The sequence below is a fragment of the Periplaneta americana genome, chromosome 2 (assembly GCF_040183065.1).
Source record: "Periplaneta americana isolate PAMFEO1 chromosome 2, P.americana_PAMFEO1_priV1, whole genome shotgun sequence".
NCBI lineage: Eukaryota > Metazoa > Arthropoda > Insecta > Blattodea > Blattidae > Periplaneta > Periplaneta americana.
The window spans coordinates 202,739,109-202,761,225 of NC_091118.1; the positions used below are offsets into that span (position 1 = coordinate 202,739,109).

Sequence of the window (22,117 nt, forward strand, 5' to 3'; positions counted from 1 at the left end):
ATAACATTTTGTGGGTATTTGTGCCCTTATCAGATGTTGAGTCGCCATTTTTAAACTTCCTGCGTTATGGATTTTTAAATCACACGCCCACTTTTATCGGTTTCCAGTAACTTCATTTTCTTTGCTACATTGCCAGACAAAAATGGATATAATTTCTGAACTATTAAAGATAGATGCATGAAATTTAGAACACACATTCTTTAGACTATTAGGAAACTTTTCTCTATAACAGAATTTTGTTAATTGATTTCATTTTAAAAATACGTCCGTTTGTTTGCAAGAAAGGAAATCAGAAAATTGTTATTAAATTTTAATTGTTTATTTTACAAACGTAGGGACTAATATCAAAATTCTGTTAGATAGTTTGTAGAACATGCTTTTGCAAATACATTGCAAAAAACTGTTTGAATCTATCTTTAAAAATGGTTTAGATATATCGGTTTTAGTACAATCCTGCATTGGGTATATTTTTTTCAAATTTGGACCCCCAAATAACTTTTTTCAAAATATTTTTATTTGGTTAAGTTGCCACAGCTATGAGCTCTCTACATACAAAAAATTAATATTTTACACCAAATAGTAAAAAAGTTAAAAAAAAATACCATCCTCTCCCCTTAATGGATGTGGAAGAAAATGCACATAAACCTTAGCTTTTTTAAATTATGAAATTCTATAATTCTGTGGGGGAGAGAGGTGAAGTGAGAAAGGAGAGATCAGAAATTTAAAACACACATCAAGAAAACTGATCATTACTAAAAATGTCAATTTTATGATTATATCCATATAATGTAGAAATTTTACTCTATGCTTACCAGCTCAGCGCAAGAGAGCATATGAAGCGATAAGATCAATAACCATTCAAGTCCATTTACGCAAGTTTGGAGAAAAATGCAAAAAAACTTTTTTTATTTTATTTCTTACCTAATTATTATTTTTGCACGTAATATTTCTAGTTCTTTTAGAGATTAAGACAAAGTAGTATACCTATATTTAAAGTTGTAACACTTGTGGAAATATCCAAAATTTAATTTCGAATTTTCAAAAAATTAATGGTCAAAAGTGGACTTGAATGGTTATTGATCTCACCGCTTCATATGTCTTAGAGTAATGACTGCAAAGTAAGTTTCAATTATCGTATATTGCGGAGACTACTAAAAATATTTCCACATCATATGAATATAATCACAAAATTCTAACAAAATAAATGGCTTAACTGAAGTAAGATGGAAACGCAATCTGATTTTACGTCAATATGTTTATGTGACTAATGTTAGGAAATGTTATTTGTTTTTACAAATATTGTATAAATATAACAGTTATTTCTTGATAAAAATTGAGACTGAAACTTCGATATTCTCCCACACCACACTCAGAATTGATGTATAATTTGCGTTATTTCATGATCAAAGGAAAATGAGAGATGGAATAACTTTACACACGGCACATATTAAGTGTTATTATTCCGTAAAGTACAGATTTTTCATTTCTTACTCATATACTTATTTCCTATAGTTCTTAAAATAATGTTCATGTGCCATATTAATCTTCATTTATTTTTATTTACGTAAACAATCATGCACAATGAAGCCAACACAAAAAATTATCTTCGTAACTAATCCACGCTATATTCACATTGTTTTGAAGTGATTAATTAAATAATGTATTCAAGACTAATTATAAATGTCTTAAACGAATACTCCTTGCACCATAAACGGATGCTCCCTGGTGTATTTTACTTATTTGGATACAATATAAATTAAGAAATATGTTAAAAGAATTATTCTTGCACCAAAATGTATGTTCCCTGAACCAAAATGATCGTATTTTAATTATTTAAATACAATTGCAATTAAGAAACATGTAAAACAGAATTGTCCTTGCACCAAAGCGAATGCTCCATGGACCAAATGATCATATTTTAGTTATTTCATTACTTCATAGTTTCATCTGGTATTTTATTAGGTTCTTATTATTACTGAGATACCTATTGTTAATACAGAACTGTTACCTATTAAGTATTTAACTTTCGCAGTGATCGTATCGTGTCTCTAGAGTGGCGTGTTACAATTTTCAGGTTATTTTTAATTATTTAAGTACTTTTTCCTCCCGGGTGTGGTGTGGGAGGTTATCAAAGGTTCACTTTTCAGGTATAGTGTTGAATGTATGATATAAATTATTTGTAAAAATTGTAATTAGTTGAAAATTAAATATAAAATTTTAGTGTGTATACTGTGCATCAATGTTATTGTGTAACTGCACAAACATAAACGAGAAGAAATGAGAAACACTGACATTAATTTTGAGATATTGGAGAGTGTAATGCATAATTTAAGTAGAAGGTTACACAAGTGTTTAAATTGTAATGGGAGACATTTAACCCTAGTTATTTTCAAAATGTAAACAAGGTAACTAAATTGTACAATTTGAAGTTTGTCTTTCTCAAAGAGTTTATTTTCTTCGCATTACTGTGGTTTTACAGAACCACTCTAAAGTCTACCCGTACCCAATGGCCAAACCTATATTAACCAATCCACGAATCGTCTTACGAGGGAAGTCATCCAAGATTTTGGCTAGCGTTACAAATTAGGAACAACTGGATAATGCGGACCGTACAGCAGCCACAACTACGCTCACCACTAGAGACCAGGCCGTACCGAGTCACGTGAAACAAAAGAAAATCGAAATATTGCAAATAAAGTTCGTGGCTATATTTGTTAACACTAATCAAATGCAAGATTTACGTAGTATAACGGAGATTTTTTTAATGCACTGAAAGAAAATGAAAGCTCTCAATGATATAACAGCATGTTATCACAGCGAAATGAAGGAGAAATATGATGTGATCTAGCAATATGGTTGAAACTGATGCCTAATTGACATGAATACAGAGTGTCTAAAAATAGGCCTACAAATTAATTGTATAGTAGCCGCAGAGTGAAGAAATACGCTAGTGAAAATTCCACAGTCCCTTTTAAATATTTTTAAGGGGAATTGGACGTTATCGCATGCAAAGTAATGGTAAAAATAGCCTATCTTCAAGCGGTCAGAATTGTAATACTATTTATCACAGCTCTTTCATTTTTTAGTGATATATGTATACACATTAAGCTTTAAAATGAAAGAAGAATGGTTAATCTAGTGTAAATCTTACCCTTAAATTAATTTTTGAATTTAATCATATTTTTTATATAAATTCACTACATGCCTGTGATTAGGTACACTCTATTCACTTATCATAGCACATATTGAATTAAAATTTTGGCCACTTACTGCTAATAGATACTAAAACATACCCTACTAAAATTATTAAAATATCTGTAATATTATGGGCATACGGCTTATACTAATCTTTAATTCCTTTTTAATTTATTGACGGTGATGATTGCTATAAGCCCTATGCCCATAATATTATAGATACATGAATAATTTTAGTAGGGTATGTTTTAGTATCTATTAGCAGTAAGTGGTCAAATTTTCAATTCAATATGTGCTGTAATAAGTGAATAGAATGTACTTAATTACAGACATATAGTGGATTTATAAAAAAATTATGCTTAATTAAAAAAAATTTATTTAAGGATAAATATTTACTCTAGAGTAACCATTCATTTTCATTTCAAAGCTTAATGTGTATACATATATCACTAAAAAATGAAAGAGCTGTGATAAATGGTATTATATTTATGACTGCTTGAAAAGAGAGGCTATTTTTACCATTATTTTGCATGCGATAATGACCAACTCCCCTTAAAGTTATCATTCTGTGGATTTTTTTAAAATTCAGACCCAATAATGAAAGTCAGACAATCTCTGAAAGGCCGGAAGAAGAGAAAGGGTATGTGTTATCTGTAGGAAAGACATTTCCGATGTTTTGTTTGTTTTCGCCCAAATGATTTCCAATTTTCTAATCGGTAAAATTATGCAAACTCAGTCTAACTCACAGTAATTAGGCAGTGTATGGAGAGCTGAAATCTGATTCTGAGGCAATGTTTTTTTTTTCACTTGGTTATTTAATGACGCTGTATGAACTATTGGGTTATTTAACGTCGATGGAATTGGTGATAGCGAGATGAGGCCGAGGATTCGTCATAGATTACCTGATATTCGCATTATGATTGAGGAAAACCTCGGAAAAAATCCAACCAGGTAATCAGTCCAAGCGGGAATATGAACCCACGCCCGGATCAGCAGACAAACGCGCTACGCCCTGAGCTACGTCGGTCGTTCTGCGGCAAAGTACAGTGGAAGTTGAACAGTGCAATGCCAGGTGGTGAACAAATGTCCAATACGTATGATGTGCACCAGCACACTGCCTAATCACAAATCATGTTTATTTGATGTCTCAAAGAATTATTTTTGAGTTTGAAGTTTTAAACCTTTTACTTTTGTGTGTTTTTTTAATTAAAAAACACTCCAGAAAATTGTATTTAGTTATTTATTTGAAAGACTTATTTCTACTGGCAGAGTTAAGACCATAAGGCCTTCTTTTTCATTGAATCAGTATAACAATAGCATTACAGAAACAATACACAAATAATAATAATAATAATAATAATAATAATAATAATAATAATAATAATAATAATAATAACAATAATGTGCCGATGATCTGAGTTCGACTATTCAGAGTTATGGTTGGAACGTAACTACACAAGATGAAACGACAGATAACTTGCCGCTTTATTTTTGGGACACCCTGTATATACACCTCATCAAAGTCTTATCACTGTCAGTACGTCTAATTTACACTAATATATTTCCTTATCAAGCCAACGGCACGGCTGAACGTTGCTGTACCTAATTCTCCATTTCAGCGCAATTTTAGTACGAATAGAAGATCAAAGCGACATACATTTCAAATCTGAGGAGAGATTATCCACGTGTGCACGCAGTTATAAGTTGCAGAGGCGTTTTTCCATTTCTATCAGCGAGATATGCGTTTGCTCTGTTTTGAATGAGAAGATTGAAGGTCTGCATCTGGCAAAACTTCCCAGCCCAGTGCAATGGGGTCTGTCCCTCGTCACTAGTTACAGAATTCACGTCCGCCCCTCTGTTCAACAGAAGGTTGACCATATCCACGAACCCACGACCAGCTGCTTCATGTAAAGCAGTCCTGTGATCGCTGTTACTAGCGTTTGTTTGGGCGTTAACCTCCGCTCCTCTGTCCAACAGCAGAGTAGCTATGTTCAGCCTATCGTTGTTCGCAGCTGTTATCAGCGCTGTTGCCCCTAACTGGTTACGGATGTCCACAGGGACCTTGTTGTCCAGCATCCAGTTCACCAGGTCCGGATGGTTGTAAGCCGTCGCAAGATGAATCGGAAGGTCCCCAAACTGATTTCTCTGAATAGCCGTGAGACTTGCTCCGTACTGGACTAGAAGCTGGACCATCTGCAGGTTACCGGCGATGGAGGCCCTCTGCAAGGCTGTGTATCCCTGCCTGTCAGGGAGGTTAGGATCTACTCCTGCGTCCAGCCACATCTGAACCACGACCGGGGCTCCGTAGACGACGGCATCTTGCAGAGAGCTCCACTTGGAGATATCGTTGGCGTGCGTCTGTAGGAAGGCCAGGAACTGCATCAGGCGCTGATGCAAAAGGACGTCGCCGCCAAAACCCTGTAAATAATTATGCAAGTGAAAGATTTACCAAGGAGCTGCTCTAGAGCTTGTCTCATAAAACTCACTAATGATATTGCTTAATGATATTAGAATTCATATAATAATTACTTACTTGCTTACTGGCTTTTAAGGAACCCGGAGTTTCATTGCCGCCCTCATATAAGCCCGCCATTGGTCTCTATCCTGAGCAAGATTAATCCAGTCTCTACCATCATATCCCACCTCCCTCAAATCCATTTTAATATTATCCTCCCATCTACGTCTCGGCCTCCCCAAAGGTCTTTTTCCCTCCGGTCTCCCAACTAACACTCTATATGCATTTCTGGATTCGTCCATACGTGCTACATGCCCTGCCCATCTCAAACGTCTGGATTTAATGTTCCTAATTATGTCAAGTGAAGAATACAATGCGTGCAGTTCTGTGTTGTGTAACTTTCTCCATTCTCCTGTAACTTCATCTTTCTTAGCCCCAAATATTTTCCTAAGCACCTTATTCTCAAACACCCTTAATCTCTGTTCCTCTTTCAAAGTGAGAGTCCAAGTTTCACAACCATACAGAACAACCGGTAATATAACTGTTTTATAAATTCTAATTTTCAGATTTTTTGACAGTAGACTGGATGACAAATAATAACAGGCATTTCCCATATTTATTCTGCGTTTAATTTCCTCCCGAGTGTCATTTATATTTGTTACTGTTGCTCCAAGATATTTGAATTTTTCCACCTTTTCGAAGGATAAATCTCCAATTTTTATAGTTCCATTTCGTACAATATTCTGGTCACTAGTTGACAAAATTATATTTAATAAAGTTTGCACTAATTGAATTGAATTTAACGGAGGGGGATACTATGGCCCAGCACTGCGACCTGTTAAGATCTATTGCGCTGGCCCTCTGGCGACGCAATCCCAAACCCACACAGGCTGACCATACTAAGGTTCTCTGTGTACCCAGGTTTCGAGCAGGCAACCCCACTCGTCCCTAGGCCAGCACCCTCCATGCGTCGCCAGCCGGTGTTCGGGGAATGCTACAGAATGATAACGAAATTGAGAAATGGTGACGGAATGATGTAAATGCCTAATTTGGGGGAAAACGGGAGAATCTTGGGAAAAACCCCAACCGCGACCTTGTCCGCCACAAGTCTCACTGTGGATTTTTTCTGACCACTCAACCACCGCAGGTGTTAATCACCACCCTTAGTTATAGGTTAATTTAACATTGTCTAATTCTGAGATACATAACTGTGGTGTTCATTTCCAAATTAATTCAATTCTCTGTAATGACATAATAAATTGTAATTGGGGCTTTGCCCTGTTATAGACATAAATAAATAAATAAATAAATAAATAAATAAATAAATAAATAAATAAATAAATAAATAAATAAATAAATTAAATAAATAGATAAATAAATAAATAGATTAAATAAATAAATAGATAAATAAATAGATAAATAAATAGATAGATAAATAAATAGATAAATAAATGAATGAATAAATAGATAAATACATAGATAGACAAATAAATAAATAAATAATAAATAAATAAATAGACAAATAAATAAATAGATAGATAGATAAATAAAAAATAAAAAATAATGAATAAATAAATAAATGGATAAATAAATAAATAGATAGATAAATAAAAATAAATAAATAAATATAAATATGATCTAGCCAATTGAATCATATATATATATATATATATATATATATATATATATATATGTAAGAAGAATGGAAAATTCAAGAATCCCAAAAATTATGATGCAATATAAACCTAGAGGACATCGTCGACCAGGAAGACCTTTAAGAAGACTGCTAGATGGGGCCGAAACAGGTCTACAGAGGCCTAATTCGTGAAGGGTGATGATGATGATATATATAAATAAATAGTTAGATAAATAAATAAATAGATAGAAAAATAAATAAATAAGTAGATAAATAAATAAATAGACAGATAAATTAAAATATATATATATAAATAGATAGATAAATAAATAAATACGTAGATAAATAAATAAATAAATAAATAAATAACTAATTGCAATTTGGAACAAATCAATGTTTGAATGGTTTTCTACTATCAATAAAATAGGATTATTGTCTCGAGACTAGCCCTTGTTAAATTTAAGTGCGAGGGATGAATTCAGAAATGAAAATAAATATCAAACTTTCAGGCCTATTTCAAGTCCAAAAAACACTAACCATGCACACAATAACAATCACAAAGAGCGTAAACATTTCACCCAATTATACGAACTCCATTTATGAGTGCAGTTTGAGGGGAGGTTTGGATATGAGGTCATTAACTGTTACCTTATAAATAGAGATTTAAATCTGTAGAAGTATACTTACTGCGACAGTACCGGCTGTCTCCAAGTACTTCATGACATTCCTGAGCAGAGTGTTGTCACCCAGGTCTGAAATCAGGTCTCGTATTTGCTCTATCGTCTTCTTCAGCTCGGCCAGTACGTCGGTAGGAACATCAGAACAGTTCTGCACGTAGGCGCTGTCATTGGACAGCTTAGATACCAGATCAGTAAGTTCAGACGCTTTAGTATCTAAATCAGTTGAAATATTGTACAAGAATACAGTACACTGACTTACTCTGCCTTCGAGGTCCTTGTTTTGCGATGTCATATTCTCTATCAACTTCGACTGGTCTCTGAGTTCTAATATTAAAGACGTAGAATTTTTAGAACACTGCTCCATCTCTGATTCCAACTCACTTTTCGTATTCAACCTAGAAGTCAAATTTTGTATTGTATTTGTGTTGTCCTGCAATTCCGTACGCATAGAAGACACCAAGTTGCTGCAATTTAAGAGACGAGCTTGACACTGCATCACATTCTGATTCTGTCCAACGTTTAATTCATTTTTCAGATTTTCGATTTCATTTTGTAATGTCGAAGAGAAGTTAGTACAGTTATGAAAATCGGATTCATAATGTTCCATATCATCCAATTTACTTGTTAAGTCATTCAACTGTTGGGATCGATTGCGTAACAGAGAGAAATAATTGTTAATCCAGTTTTGTAAAGAATTTCTTTCAGTGTTCAAATCAGACCTGAGATTCAGTATTTCATTTGTTCTATTGTCAAGAGTTGTCATTAATGATGAAACATTTCGTGAACATTGTTCAAAATTCATTTCTGAATCTTGCAACATCTTCGTTTTGTTGTTCAGTTCTGAAACGACAGCTTCCGAATAATCGGAACAATTCTTAAAATTTTCGTCCGAGCAGTTGGTATTGTTTAATTCTGATTTCAGTCCTTCCATTTCATCTTCTGCGTTTCGTAGTTTAATTATATATTGAAAGTTATCGAAGGAACAGTTCCTTAATTGGTCGCCTAACCTATCTCTTTCTTTCAATATTTCGGGTAGATTTTCAATTTCATTCGTCCTATTATTCAAGTTGGCCGTGACAGACAAAAGATCGTTTGAACATTGTTGCAATTTTCTTTCTTCGTCTCTCAATTTTTCAGTTTGTTCTTGTAATGTTTTCGTTTTGTTGTTCAGTTCAGAAACTATAGCTTTCGAATAATCGGAACAATTCTTAAAACTTTCCTCCGAGCAGTTGGTATTGTTTAATTCTGATTTCAATCCTTCTATTTCATCTTCTGCGTTTTGTAGTTTAATTATATATTGAAAGTTATCTAAGGAACAGTTCCTTAATTGGGTATCTAAAGCATCTCTTTCTTTCAATATTTCGGGGAGGCCTTCAATTTCACTCGACCTATTGTTCAAGTTGGCCGTGACAGACAAAAGATCGTTTGAACATTGTTGCAATTTTCTTTCTTCATCTCGTAATTTTTCAGTTTGTTCCTGTAACATTTCCGTTTTGTTGTTCAATTGAGATACGATAGCTTCAGAAAAACTAGAACAATTTTGTGCTGAACTGTTATTGTTCTTTAGTTCAGTTTCCAGTTCTTGCACTTCAGCAGATACGTTGCTTAACTTTCTTACACATTGTACTCTATCATTGAAACAATTCCTCAGCTGGCCTTCTAGATCGTCTCTTTCCTTCAGTATTTCCCTGATTCCTTGAATATCACTCGTCCTATTGTTCAAGAGGGCTTTGGCTGATGAAAGATCGTCTGAGCACTGTTGCAATTGTTTTTCACCATCTCGGAATTTCTCACTCGTTTGTTTCAGCTCATCTGAGCTGTTTCTTAATTGCAAAAGGATATCTGAGGAATATTTGGAGCAATTTTGTAATTCGTTTTGCAGCATGTTTCTCTCTCTCCACAGCGAAATAAAATGTTCTATATCCGATGATGTATTGCTTAGCCTTGCTTTCTCATCATTACATTTCTTAAGATCGCTTTCTAAATATTCTCTTTCTCTCAATAAATACATGAATAAAGGCAGTTCATTTGTTCCGTTAATCAAATCCTTTGGAACGGACGATGATGTACTGATACACGGTGTCCCATCCGGAGCGGTTAGCATAATCTCATGTATGTTTTCTGTTTCTCCAAGTAGAGATTTCCAATTAACAGGACAATTGCTGAAATCCGTATCTATTTCCATTGTGTTAATCGAATCATTCATTGAACCATTCTCAAAATTACCGTCCTGTAACTCAGTTACGAGGAATTTGACGTCACTTGTTTCATTGAAAAGCAATTTTACCAACATGGATGATGAATTACCCGACACGAATGTCGCATTTTCTCTTTCTTTTATCAATTTCGATATTTGTTCCTGTAAACTTTTCGACTCTTCCTCAATTTTTGATACCAAAGAAGTGCAATTCCTCACATTTCCTTCAAGTACTTCTTTATCAAACAAACATTTTGACATATTTCCAATCTCACCGGTTCTTTGCTGTAATTCTGACCATAAAATAGACGAAAAAATAGAACAGTTATTAAGTTGTGTTCGTAATGTAGATATGTTGTTTAAAGCTATCATTAGATCGGGATCTTCTCTTGTAGTGTTATCGCAAGTGATCACAATTTTTGTGGAGTTAACTAAGCATGCTTGCAATCTGCTTTCTTTGTCTTGCAGTTGCAAAGCCTGCTGCTGTATGGTGATATTTGTTTTTCTTAATTTAGACAACAATGTTGATGACTCAAAATAACACTTCCGTAATTCAGATTGTGAACTGGTTTCGATGTTTAATTTTGCTTCTAGTTCTTTAACTTCGTTTGATTTCTTTTGCAATTGCAGCTGAAGCATGGAGGAAAACGTCGAGCAATTTTTTAGCTGAATATCCAGAAACTTCTTCTCCTCTTCAGAAATTGACGTCTGCGAATCTTTGCCACAAGAGCATCCACAATGATGCAACAATGTAAAAGCTAATACAGTGGAAATATTCACTAGTTGTTCTTCCTTCATCCGCAAATTTACACTGACATCCTGTACTTGCCGTGTTTTGTTCTCAACTTCTAACATCAATGCGTATGTATTACGCGTACAGTATTGCAATTGTTTTTCTAAAAAGTCAAACTCTTTCGTCTTCCCCTCCGCCATTTTCGAGGACGAGATGTATAGACATGACTGAAGTTGATTTTCCAAGTTTCTGATATTTTCCTTCTGATTCGTTATTTCGTTCAAGAATAACGTCTGATGTTGTTGTAATGTTTCCAGATATTTTTCTAATTTAAGTTCGTGTTCCTCCAAGTCCAATAAATTAGTTCTCATTCGATTTACGAAAATCTTCTCCTTTTCCATTAAAGTCTCTATACTAAAATATGAACTACTGCTATCTTCTAAAATCTGTTTTCTCTCTATTTCAAGTTTCAATCTCTCTAAATAATCATGAAACGTATTTAGTTCACTAAGAGTCGATGTTTTGTAAGAATTCCACTCATACTGTTTGAAGATATTGCGTGAATTTTCGTACGGCTTATCTCCAATTAAACGGGAAATTTTATCTTCATATACGAGACGATCTACAGATTCTGAAGGCCGGCTTCTCCAGTCGCTTATAAAACGATTTTCGTCTTTCACTATTCGCGTAGAGGCTTGATATTCTTGCACCAACTGCAGAATCTGCAGTACTAACAGTTGCGTTCTAGCATCTGATTTCAAACCAAAGTTTGTTAACGTTTCAAATAACTGTTCACTCAAAGAAGACGTTGTCGTATCAACTCCGTGCAAGGGTGACGCAAGAAACGTCTCCATCATACATTATGTTTACCTGTAAAAATATGCAAAATTAATTCTTAAACCATACAATGTACGTAGAGAATCATTAAAACGCATGGGATTTCTGTTTTACAGGGATTAGTAGTGAAAAAAAGACAAACAGTAGGGGAGAGTCGGGTAGTATCGGACATCGGGTAATATCGGACAGTGAGTTTCTTTCATCTACCACACGATGATAGTACCTGATTGGCATGGTTACGTTTCTCTATGCGACATCACAGAAACGTAACCATGTCAATCAGGTACTATCATCATGTGGTAGATGAAAGAAACTCACTGTCCGATATTACTCGATGTCCGATACTACCCGACTCTCCCCTACCTATGTACAGAAGATATTAATATTAATATTATGCTAATAATATTTTACTAGTTTTATTTATTCATTTATTTATTGAAATAAAATAAGAACCTGGTGAATTTCGACGTTTTTATAGAATAATACCGGCATAAACGTCAATGAATTATTTATTTCATTCGTAACCTTTGGAAACACAGACATTTTAAATTTAAGATGACAATGTTGGGAAATAATTATTCTCAATCATTGTTACCACATTGCTTGTAAGAAATTATCGTACAAACGAGTGGCGGTTCGTGCCTAAAATGACAAGGGGTTCACTACTTTTATGACATTACATAGTTTTCCATCAATTTAAACAATATCTCATTTCTGAAAAAAAAAATACTACAGTTCTTTAAAGTAAATAATTGCCTTCAATTAATGAACTTGATGGTGATGATAATGATGATGATCAATTGAGCCGTTCAGAGCAAACGTGGTGTAAGTCAAAATTGAATAATGAGGTTTAAAGTAAAAATTCTGTAAAATACAGCGCATAGTAGCAATTAATATGTCGTTCTTGCTATCCACTGAGTACTAACAGTTTAAATAAAGTGAATATTAATTGCTATTTTGCGCTGTATTTTACAGAATGTGTACTTCAAACCTCATTACCCATTCTTGACTTACACCACTTCTGCTCTGAACACCTCAATTATCTTTGAAAGAACATAGCGATTTTTCCTTACGTTATCAGTTATCATTGTGTTTTTCAACATTCTGCCTGAAAGCTGAGCTAAGCTGGTGCCTAATTTCTGTTCTTCTAAGGACTGACAAATCTAACCAAACATTCTTATGAGCAATAGATTCCTCATACTTCTTAATTTTATGTGTCAAATGGCTTAAACCTGACACATTTATTATTAAAGATGAGCAAGAAACAAAGACTGGTAGTGTAAATTATAAATAAATTTATTTAAACAAATAAATAGTTTTTCCTTGCTTTCCTGGGGGGTTCTCTGAACCATGGAACGTATAGGACGTATCACCACTGTTGCAAACACTTAAAAAATGTCGTTTTTTTGGGCAGAATTATCGTACGATACCAGGTTTTCTTCTTCTAGAGATTTAAAATCTTCTATATACTTAAAGAAATTAAGTTTTGTTTAACTTTCCAGAAAGTAACAAAATGTTTACTGAATTATGAATTGCTTTAGAATTAATAATAATAATAATAATAATAATAATAATAATAATAATAATAATAATAATAATAATAATAATAATTTACTTATTTATTTATTATTAATATTTGTGTGCTGAACAACAGCCAGAGGCCAATTATAGTTCAGCACAATACACAAACAGAAGATACAAAGGTGCAAAACAAAATAAATAATATCTATACTAATAATAAATCTGTAGCCGAAATTTTTCTGGTAATTTTCGATTTTCCAAAAATAATTGGTCCTAACATATATAATTAACCACCCTGAAACCGAAAATCGCTTTTTTTTAATTTTTGTTTGTATGTCTGTCTGTCTGTATGTTTGGTACCTTTTCACGCGATAATGGCTGAAAGGATTTGAATGAAAATTGGAATATAAATTAAGTTCGTTGTAACTTAGATTTTAGGCTATATGGCATTCAAAATACATCATTTAAAAGGGGGTTATAAGGGGGCCTGAATTAAATAAATCGAAATATCTCGCTTATTATTGATTTTTGTTAAAAATATTACATAACAAAAGTTTCTTTAAAAATAATTTTCGATAATTTTTATTCCTTGAAAAATTTTGATAGGACTGATATTTAATGAGATAAATGAGTTTTAAAATTAAAATAACTGCCATCTAAGGCCGTGTAATGAATTAAAAAAAAATTATTTCGTCTATAAGGGGCCTTGGACAGCAACAATCGAAAGCTATGAAAGATAGCCTACAGAGAATGTTTCTGTGTTTGTATGAAGTAATATCGGAAGCTAAATTAACCAATTTGTATAATTAATTATTATTTCACCATTGGAAAGTGTAGTTTCTCTAGATGGACATAATGCTATAAAGTTATTACAGTAACTTGTGAGTGAATCGAGGACAGGTAAGATTAAAATAGCTTCTTATGCACAGAAAACTTGATAGGCTATTCTGTACATTCGTTTTCTGTATTTCCTAAAATAATTTTTATGACCAAATGAGTGGTCTCTGGATCAAAATGATCGCATTTTAATTATGCAAATACAATTTAAATTAAGTAACATAATAAACGATTTATCCTTATATCAAACACGAGTGCTCCCTGGATCAAATGTCCTATTTTAATTATGTAATTACTTTATATTTATTTCTAATGGGTGCAGAGAGCGCACGTGTACGGCTAGTCTAAAATAAACAAAAACATACATAAATGAAATTTAGAACAAGAACAGTAAAAACTAATAATCAAAACGAAACTAAACCTTAAAAGGATCTAATAATAATAATAATAATAATAATAATAATAATAATAATAAAAATTTCTGCTTGGCAGGCTAACAGTCTACACACACCATGTTGCCACAGCAGGAATGCCACCATACTAAATTTGCTTAATGTTTCCATTATCCAATTCGTTCTACTTAATCTTCGCCACGGCCGTTTCGTGTGTTACAGCTATAATTATTTGTCTTTGGGTTTCTATCTTATCACGACCTTCCTTACGAAACTGTCAATCAACTCAGCAACTTTCGTAAACCTTGCTCCACTATAACAGACAGACCTACTCATATGTCAAAAGTAAGCCACAAAACAGTGTAAGTGACGATACGAGCTAAAATTATTCTTGAAAGTACGTTGCTCGAAACCTGCAGAGATGATATTTAAAATTATGAGTTACTAGAATCACAAATATAATTCCAATTTGACGCATTCCATAAAAATTCAACTTGTTTACCGGTACCATTTTCTTAATACTACTGAATTATTAGAGGTAATAAGAGATCTCATCTTGTCGATAATTCGCCAGCACGAGTTAATTATGCAAAGACTTGAGAACTCGTGTGATATTTATTCAAATTCAAATTCAAAAATCAAATTTCAAATTTATTCACAATTTACATTTGAAATGAATAGGCCTACATATGAATAGATACCCGAAATGAGCATATGCTCGTGCTCGGGTACAGTCCAGTAGTCTACATAAATTTTACAGAGATTAATAATAATGTTGATGATAGAAATAATAATAATAATAATAATAATAATAATAATAATAATAATAATAATAGGGGAGAGTCGGGTAGTATCGGACAGTGCGTTTCTTTCATCTACCACCACATGGTAGTACCTGAATGACATGGTTACGTTTCTCTATGCGACATCACAGAAACGTAACCATGTCAATCAGGTACTATCATCGTGTGATAGATGAAAGAAACTCACTGTCCGATATTACCCGATGTCCGATACTACCCGACTCTCCCCTAATAATAATAATAATAATAATAATAATAATAATAATAATAATAATAATAATAATAGAATAACCGTAACGGAGATGATACAAAGATAGTAATACAAAATAATTCATTAATAATAATATTATTATTATTATTATTATTATTATTATTATTAGTAATGAAACAAAAGTATTTACAATAATAAAAAATAATAATATATTTATATGGGACACAATTTCCCGAATAATTATAAATAAGCAATAAAAAGAAGATAACATAATTATATTACTATTAAATAAGATATTTAAGTTCTTAACTTATTATTACGCATATTTCATTCGCCGGTATGGCCATGGCCTCCTGTAATATGAAATTCAAATCCACACCTGTGGAGTAACGGTCAGCGCGTCTGGCCGCGAAACCAGGTGGCCCGGGTTCGAATCCCGGTCGGGGCAAGTTACCTGGTTGAGGTTTTTTCCAGGGTTTTCCCTCAACCCAATACGAGCAAATGCTGGGTAACTTTCGGTGCTGGACCCCGGAATCATTTCACCGGCATTATCACCTTCATTTCATTAAGACGCTAAATAACCTAGATGTTGATACAGCGTCGTAAAATAACCCAATAAAATAAAATATGAAATTCACGGGTAAATATTTGACAACCGTAGAAATTATGATTAGTGAAACAGAAAAATGAAACAAATATTTGAAGTCATAACGTTCCATTTTGAACTAGGTACTTTCGTTTAGTGAATTACAGGCAAGATGAGAACTCTTGTGGTATTTTAATAAGACTATTTCGCGAATATATTAATTAATATTTCACAACATTCAAAAACAGATTGTATTATAAATTAAGATATTTAATAAATAAATTTGCTAGCACGGCCATTAGGCAATATCACGGCCCACTTGACTGTTAAGGAAACAAAGAAAATTAATTAACATCTGAAAATCAGGTGCGACAAATTTAATCCAAGTAGTACAATTATTACGAAAAACATCACCTCAGTCGACTTGGTCTGTTTCACAGTTGTGTAAATTCTTAGTTTAAATTAATTATTTTGTTCTACAGTAACAAAGAAAATTATATTGATAAGGCTTTAACAACGTACAGAAATCTAGTTCTAATATTAAACATTGCAAGTTTTCGTCATGAACAGGAAGTACCGTATCTACTGCAGTTAGTCACAATTTGCAGCCTACGTTTCAGACCGGTTTAGTTATCTGTGGTCCGAAGGCCACAAGTGGGACTTTAAGTACAAAATGTGCTGTTATGCAATCTGTTTTCAAGGACACAAAAGTTTATGATAATTATAGTCTTGTTTACAATGTACAGCCATGCGGTGATGTTAAAAAATTCAAACGTGTCTTATTAGTAAAAATAATAAAAAAGACGTACAGAAACAATACTATTTAAGATTAGTATATATTAAGGCAGTCAATGCAAACTTTTTAAAATGTAACTAGATCTAAGTAAAAATTTGCTACTTTTCACGAAAGCACAAACACTTATTTTCATTAACCAATACTGGTAAGTTATAAAATTTGTAATTATTATACAGGGTGGAAGTGAAATAATCCTGCAGATTGAAGGGGACGTTAGGATATACTTAAATGCATGTGCTAATTGGTAGGTTGGAAGAGAAGGCGTTATGGCCTTTATCCTGTCAGACTAAATAAATAAATAAATAAATAAACGAACAAACAAACGAATAAACAAATAAATAAATAAATAAACAAACAAACAAACAAACAAAGAAATACACACACAAAGAAACAAATAAATAAATAAATAAACAAATAAACAAACAAACAAAGAAAAAAATAAACAAATAAATAAATAAATAGATAAGGAAATAGATAAGTAAATAGATAAAGAAATAAATGAACGAACGAACAAACAAACAAACAAACAAACATGCAAGCAAGCAAACAAACAAATAAACAAACAAACAAACAAAACAAATACATAAATAAATAAATAAAATAAATAAATAAACAAATAAACAAACAAAGAAACAAACAAACAAACAAATAAACAAATAAATAAATAAATAAATAAATAAGTAAATAAATAAATAAATAAGTAAATAGGTAAGTAAATAGATAAGTAAATAGATAAAGAAATAAATGACCGACCGAACGAACAAACAAACAAGCAAATAAATAAGTAAGTAAATGAATGAATAAGTAAATAAATAAATAAGTAAATAGATAAGTAAATAGATAAAGAAATAAATGAACGAACAAACAAACAAACAAACAAACATGCAAGAAAGCAAACAATTAAAGAAACAAACAAACAAACAAATACATAAATAAATAAATAAATAAAATAAATAAATAAATAAATATGAAATGAATAGAAAACCTATATTACGTTTTGTGCTTAAATGCACGATTCATTAAAAAATCGAGTTGGAAGTTTCAGCAGTCCGGCAACATCGCCGCCGCTAGCACACCCCTCGTTCTTCTCGCAAGATTTATTTATTTATGTCTATAACAGGACAAAACCCCAATTACAATTGACAGTACAAATATTTGCTTGCAACATAAAATTGGCGATATCATGAAGAAACAGATAAAAACAGATACAAATGCAAGATACAAGTGTAAATACAAATGAAAAAAAAAAACAAGACAAATATATACTATGTCAACGTCCTCAGGTCTGTCTGTTTCAGTGAACTATCTCCCATTTCTCTTTCTGGCTATAATGTTGCAAGCTGGTCGCATCGGTGAGTGGCTTCAAATTAGTGGTTTTTAAATTAAATTACACGAAAACCGTCTATGCTGTTGAAATACGCCAGAGAGATAAATGATTATTCATTAAATTTTCTATCGATATGGACAAAAATCACGATTTTACTCTCAATAGTTACCGAATAAGAGGTGTTAAACATGAAAAAAAAAAATATTTTCTGAAAAAAATATGAACTTTTCACCAATATGGTATAACACTTTTTTGTTACCCTACAATATGAGCTACTCGCTCTGAAAATCTGCAGGGTTTTTTCACTTCCACTCTGTAGGTATAAATATGACATAGAATTAAGTTCAATGATAATAGACTATTGAAAAAAATGTGTGCGTACATACAAGGGGAATCAATAAGTTTCCTGACTGCCCTGAATGTAGGCAACAGAGCACAAGAAACGTATGAGACAGTTATCTAGAACCAGGAATACGCCTGCAATCTATACTAAATGCATCACTTCAAAGGCAGAGAAGAAGACTGGCCTTAAGGATATATGAAGAGATTCCAAGAAAAATTGCAATGTCTTTGACATGTTTGCACAAAATCACGTGTAGAAGCTCAGTTCTTAAAGACAATCTGACGCTGTTTGATAGACTGAGTCAACAAGTATGGAAGCAATGATCTTCAGTGACACGCGCATGGGTGTTTAGCGGTTGAATAAATACAAGTGCAGTTCGGAAATACATTGATTGCACCTTTTTCAGAATCAGCTTTTTCTTCACTGTACATTATATTCTGAAAGGAAAAATAAACTTATTGAGTTAAAAATAATTATTCAGCACGGATGTAAAAATGTTTTACCTAAATTGACATAATATTAACATTAAGATATTATTATTTAAAACGTAATTCATAATGGGCTTGTCTCACAAAAATACTAATACATGTGAAATGACTATTGGTGTTCCTTCATGACGCACCCATGGTAGAGTGTGCAAAAATATTTCTCATAGAATACTTAACAATTTCGTCACTTATATACAGTACTTCCCTAATGTCTTGAAATCTTTAATCTTTTGGGAATTTATGCCAACTTTTTCTTCTGGATATGCCTTTCTTAGTTTCAGTGACAAACTTCGTAAATTTCCTTTTCAAAGTAAAATTATTCCTTATATAACTCTGATGTATTTTTAGATTATTTAACGACGCTGTATCAACATCTTGGGCTATTTAGCGTCTGAATGAGATGAAGATGATAATGCCGGTGAAATGAGTCCGGGGTCCAGCACCGATAGTTAGCCAGAATTTGCTGATATTGGGTTGAGGGAAAACCCGGAAAAAATTCCAACTAGGTAACTTGCTCCGACCGGGATTTGAATCCGGGCCACTTATTTTCGCGGCCAGATGCGTTAACCGTTACCCCACACGTGTGGACAACTTTGATGTATGGACGCGCATCAACAACAACACAACTATCCGATCTGTATGTAAATTATTTATGTAAGAAGGGTGTAATATTAATCTTTGTGTTACGAAGATTCTTTGAAGATTCATACGATAAGACATTCCTTTTGAAAAATTTAGGCCACAGCATATAAAAATCAATAATAAGTTTTTCAGAGTTCACAAGTTCAACTTGTCTACCTTGCTTGCTTTGTATGATTATTTCTAAATATTCTTTCATTATATACACCAAATTTGCTTTTTTAGTGATTTTTAAAAAGCTTAAAATCCCTATCACATGGGAGAAAGGAGTGGCATAGTGGTTGAAGCCTTAGAGACCTACACAAAATATAAATATTTTATAATTTTATTTTGACCTGGGTAGCCATCAGAGTACATTTCGTCGTTGATTTTAATGAAACCTCCTATGTGACTTCACAGAAAATAACTTTTCAGGAGGAAGAAAAAATTAATTAAAAATCAATTGGTCTATGTAAGAATATGAAGTAATTCGGTAGAAAATGTTGGTGAATATGACGAACATAATTACATAATCGAGGATCAGGGTAAGACTATTGATTTCTAATTAATTTTTTCTTCCTCCCGAAAAATTATTTTCTGTGAAGTCACATAGAAGGTTTCATAAAATCAACGACGATATGTAGCTTATTTTTTGAGTCACAAAATATCAAAATAATCTTTTAAGTATGAAAAAAAAATCATCGGCCCCCTTTCGAACTTGTCCTACACGATACACATACAGCACACATTGGTTAATTTTAAGAACGTGAATGCAAAATATATTGAAACGTTGTCGCTTCTTAGATACTCAAACGGTGAACAAATGCAGTAATTTCCTGAATTAGCTCTATTATTTGTCGTGCTATAAAGGAAACTTCATGTTAGAAACAAAAGGAAAGATCTAAATTCCCTTCTTTTTCAATCAGCGCGTCTTGAAATAGGTAATAATTTGGTCAGTAAAAATACAATTGAAATAGTACATTATGCAACGAGCCTACAGTATAATGGTAGTAATTAAGACGCGAGTATGTTTGTTTATGAAACGAGCGCAAGCGAGTTTCATAATTTTCATACGAGCGTCTTAATTACCATTATAGGCAAGTTTCATACGACTTTTTATGCTCGACCATATTTCTAACTTGAAATTATTCATAAGTATTGATGTTATGGTTAGGCCTATGTAAGTGAGGAGCGGAACTGACCTGAATTGTGAGATGTACGCAAACGCGAAAGTATTGATTTTTTTCCGAGGCACGAATGTCATTGACCTTGATATAATCTAGAGAATAACATGAACATTAGGCTTGATATAACCTGGAAATTGATTTAGAATTGAAAAACGAGACGACAAATTGAATTTATTTGAATATTATTTACAATTAACGCTAATTATTATAGTAACAGAACATAATCTTCTGCGACAGTATTGGATTTTCCAGCCTCTGTGACTTTTCGCTAATTGTCTTTCGATTGCATATCCGAGAATAATCGATACTTGCGGTTTTATAATGGTACAATCAGTACAATGGTGATTTCTCATTGGCTGAATAACTGAATTATAATGAATAGGTGTACTTTAATGAGGTGCATTAAAGGGCTACTACCAGGTGTATAATTACTACATTTCGGCATGGTCGAGCATAAAATTTTAACTTAGTTCCTTTTTAATAAGTGCAAATTAATATTGTAAAACGTAGCTAAATGAATAACCTAAAAAAATGCTTAACAAGGGGAAAATGTTCGTAAAATGTTCAGATTTAAAATTTTCCAAGAAATTTCCGTCACTTACGATAATTGCCCGTTTGTTTGTACAATATATTAAGCGGTTTATGATGACAATTGAGTTAGACGTCACTGCATTAAATCTTTCGTTCTATGTTTCTGTGGTTCTTACTCAACAGATAACCAGTATGAGGATATGCCAGGCGAAAATAAAGTGAAATACAACACGGACCTCGGCATGTGACGCCGATATGCTAACAATTCCGATAAGGCGGATGAAAATAATGAACAATTCGTAGTACAATCAGTACTCACAACAATATATCAGCCCAGCGATGCAACCCTGTGTCACTGGAACTGTTCGCTGCTGTCTGAGCTTCACAACCTGCCCGCCTCGTTGCTTACAAGTAGGAAGGCTAGTAACGATAAGGTAGCTGAGGGACATCAAGCTAGAGGTTAGGACTGATGCAGTTTTCACTGCGAGGTTGGTGGAGGGAGGAAGAAAGTAGGGAAATCCCCATAAGTCATATTTTGCTTCGAAACACACAAATGTGACACAAGAAGAAACCCAACAAATCCATTAACTGAACACAAACTTTTTACTGTTGCTGGTCTAAAACACAGCTCCAGTTTTGGGCCTGATTTATTAAACTTTCTTGTTTTTTTTATTGGTTATTTTACGACGCTGTGTCAACATCTAGGGTCCACACCTGTGGAGTATCGGCTAGCGCGTCTGGCCG

General features: G+C 33.0%; 1 protein-coding gene across 1 annotated transcript; it reads right to left on the minus strand.

Moving 5' to 3' along the window:
• Window positions 1–3,736: 3,736 nt before the first annotated feature.
• LOC138695063 (putative leucine-rich repeat-containing protein DDB_G0290503) lies at window positions 3,737–21,782 on the minus strand. The gene is made up of 3 exons (XM_069819418.1): window positions 21,693–21,782; window positions 7,974–11,766; window positions 3,737–5,613 (listed from the first exon to the last, which is right to left on the minus strand). The coding sequence occupies exons 2-3, from the start codon at window positions 11,751–11,753 to the stop codon at window positions 4,873–4,875; spliced, it is 4,521 nt and encodes a 1,506-aa protein (XP_069675519.1). The 5' UTR covers window positions 11,754–11,766; window positions 21,693–21,782; the 3' UTR covers window positions 3,737–4,872.
• Between the last annotated feature and the right edge of the window lie 335 nt (window positions 21,783–22,117).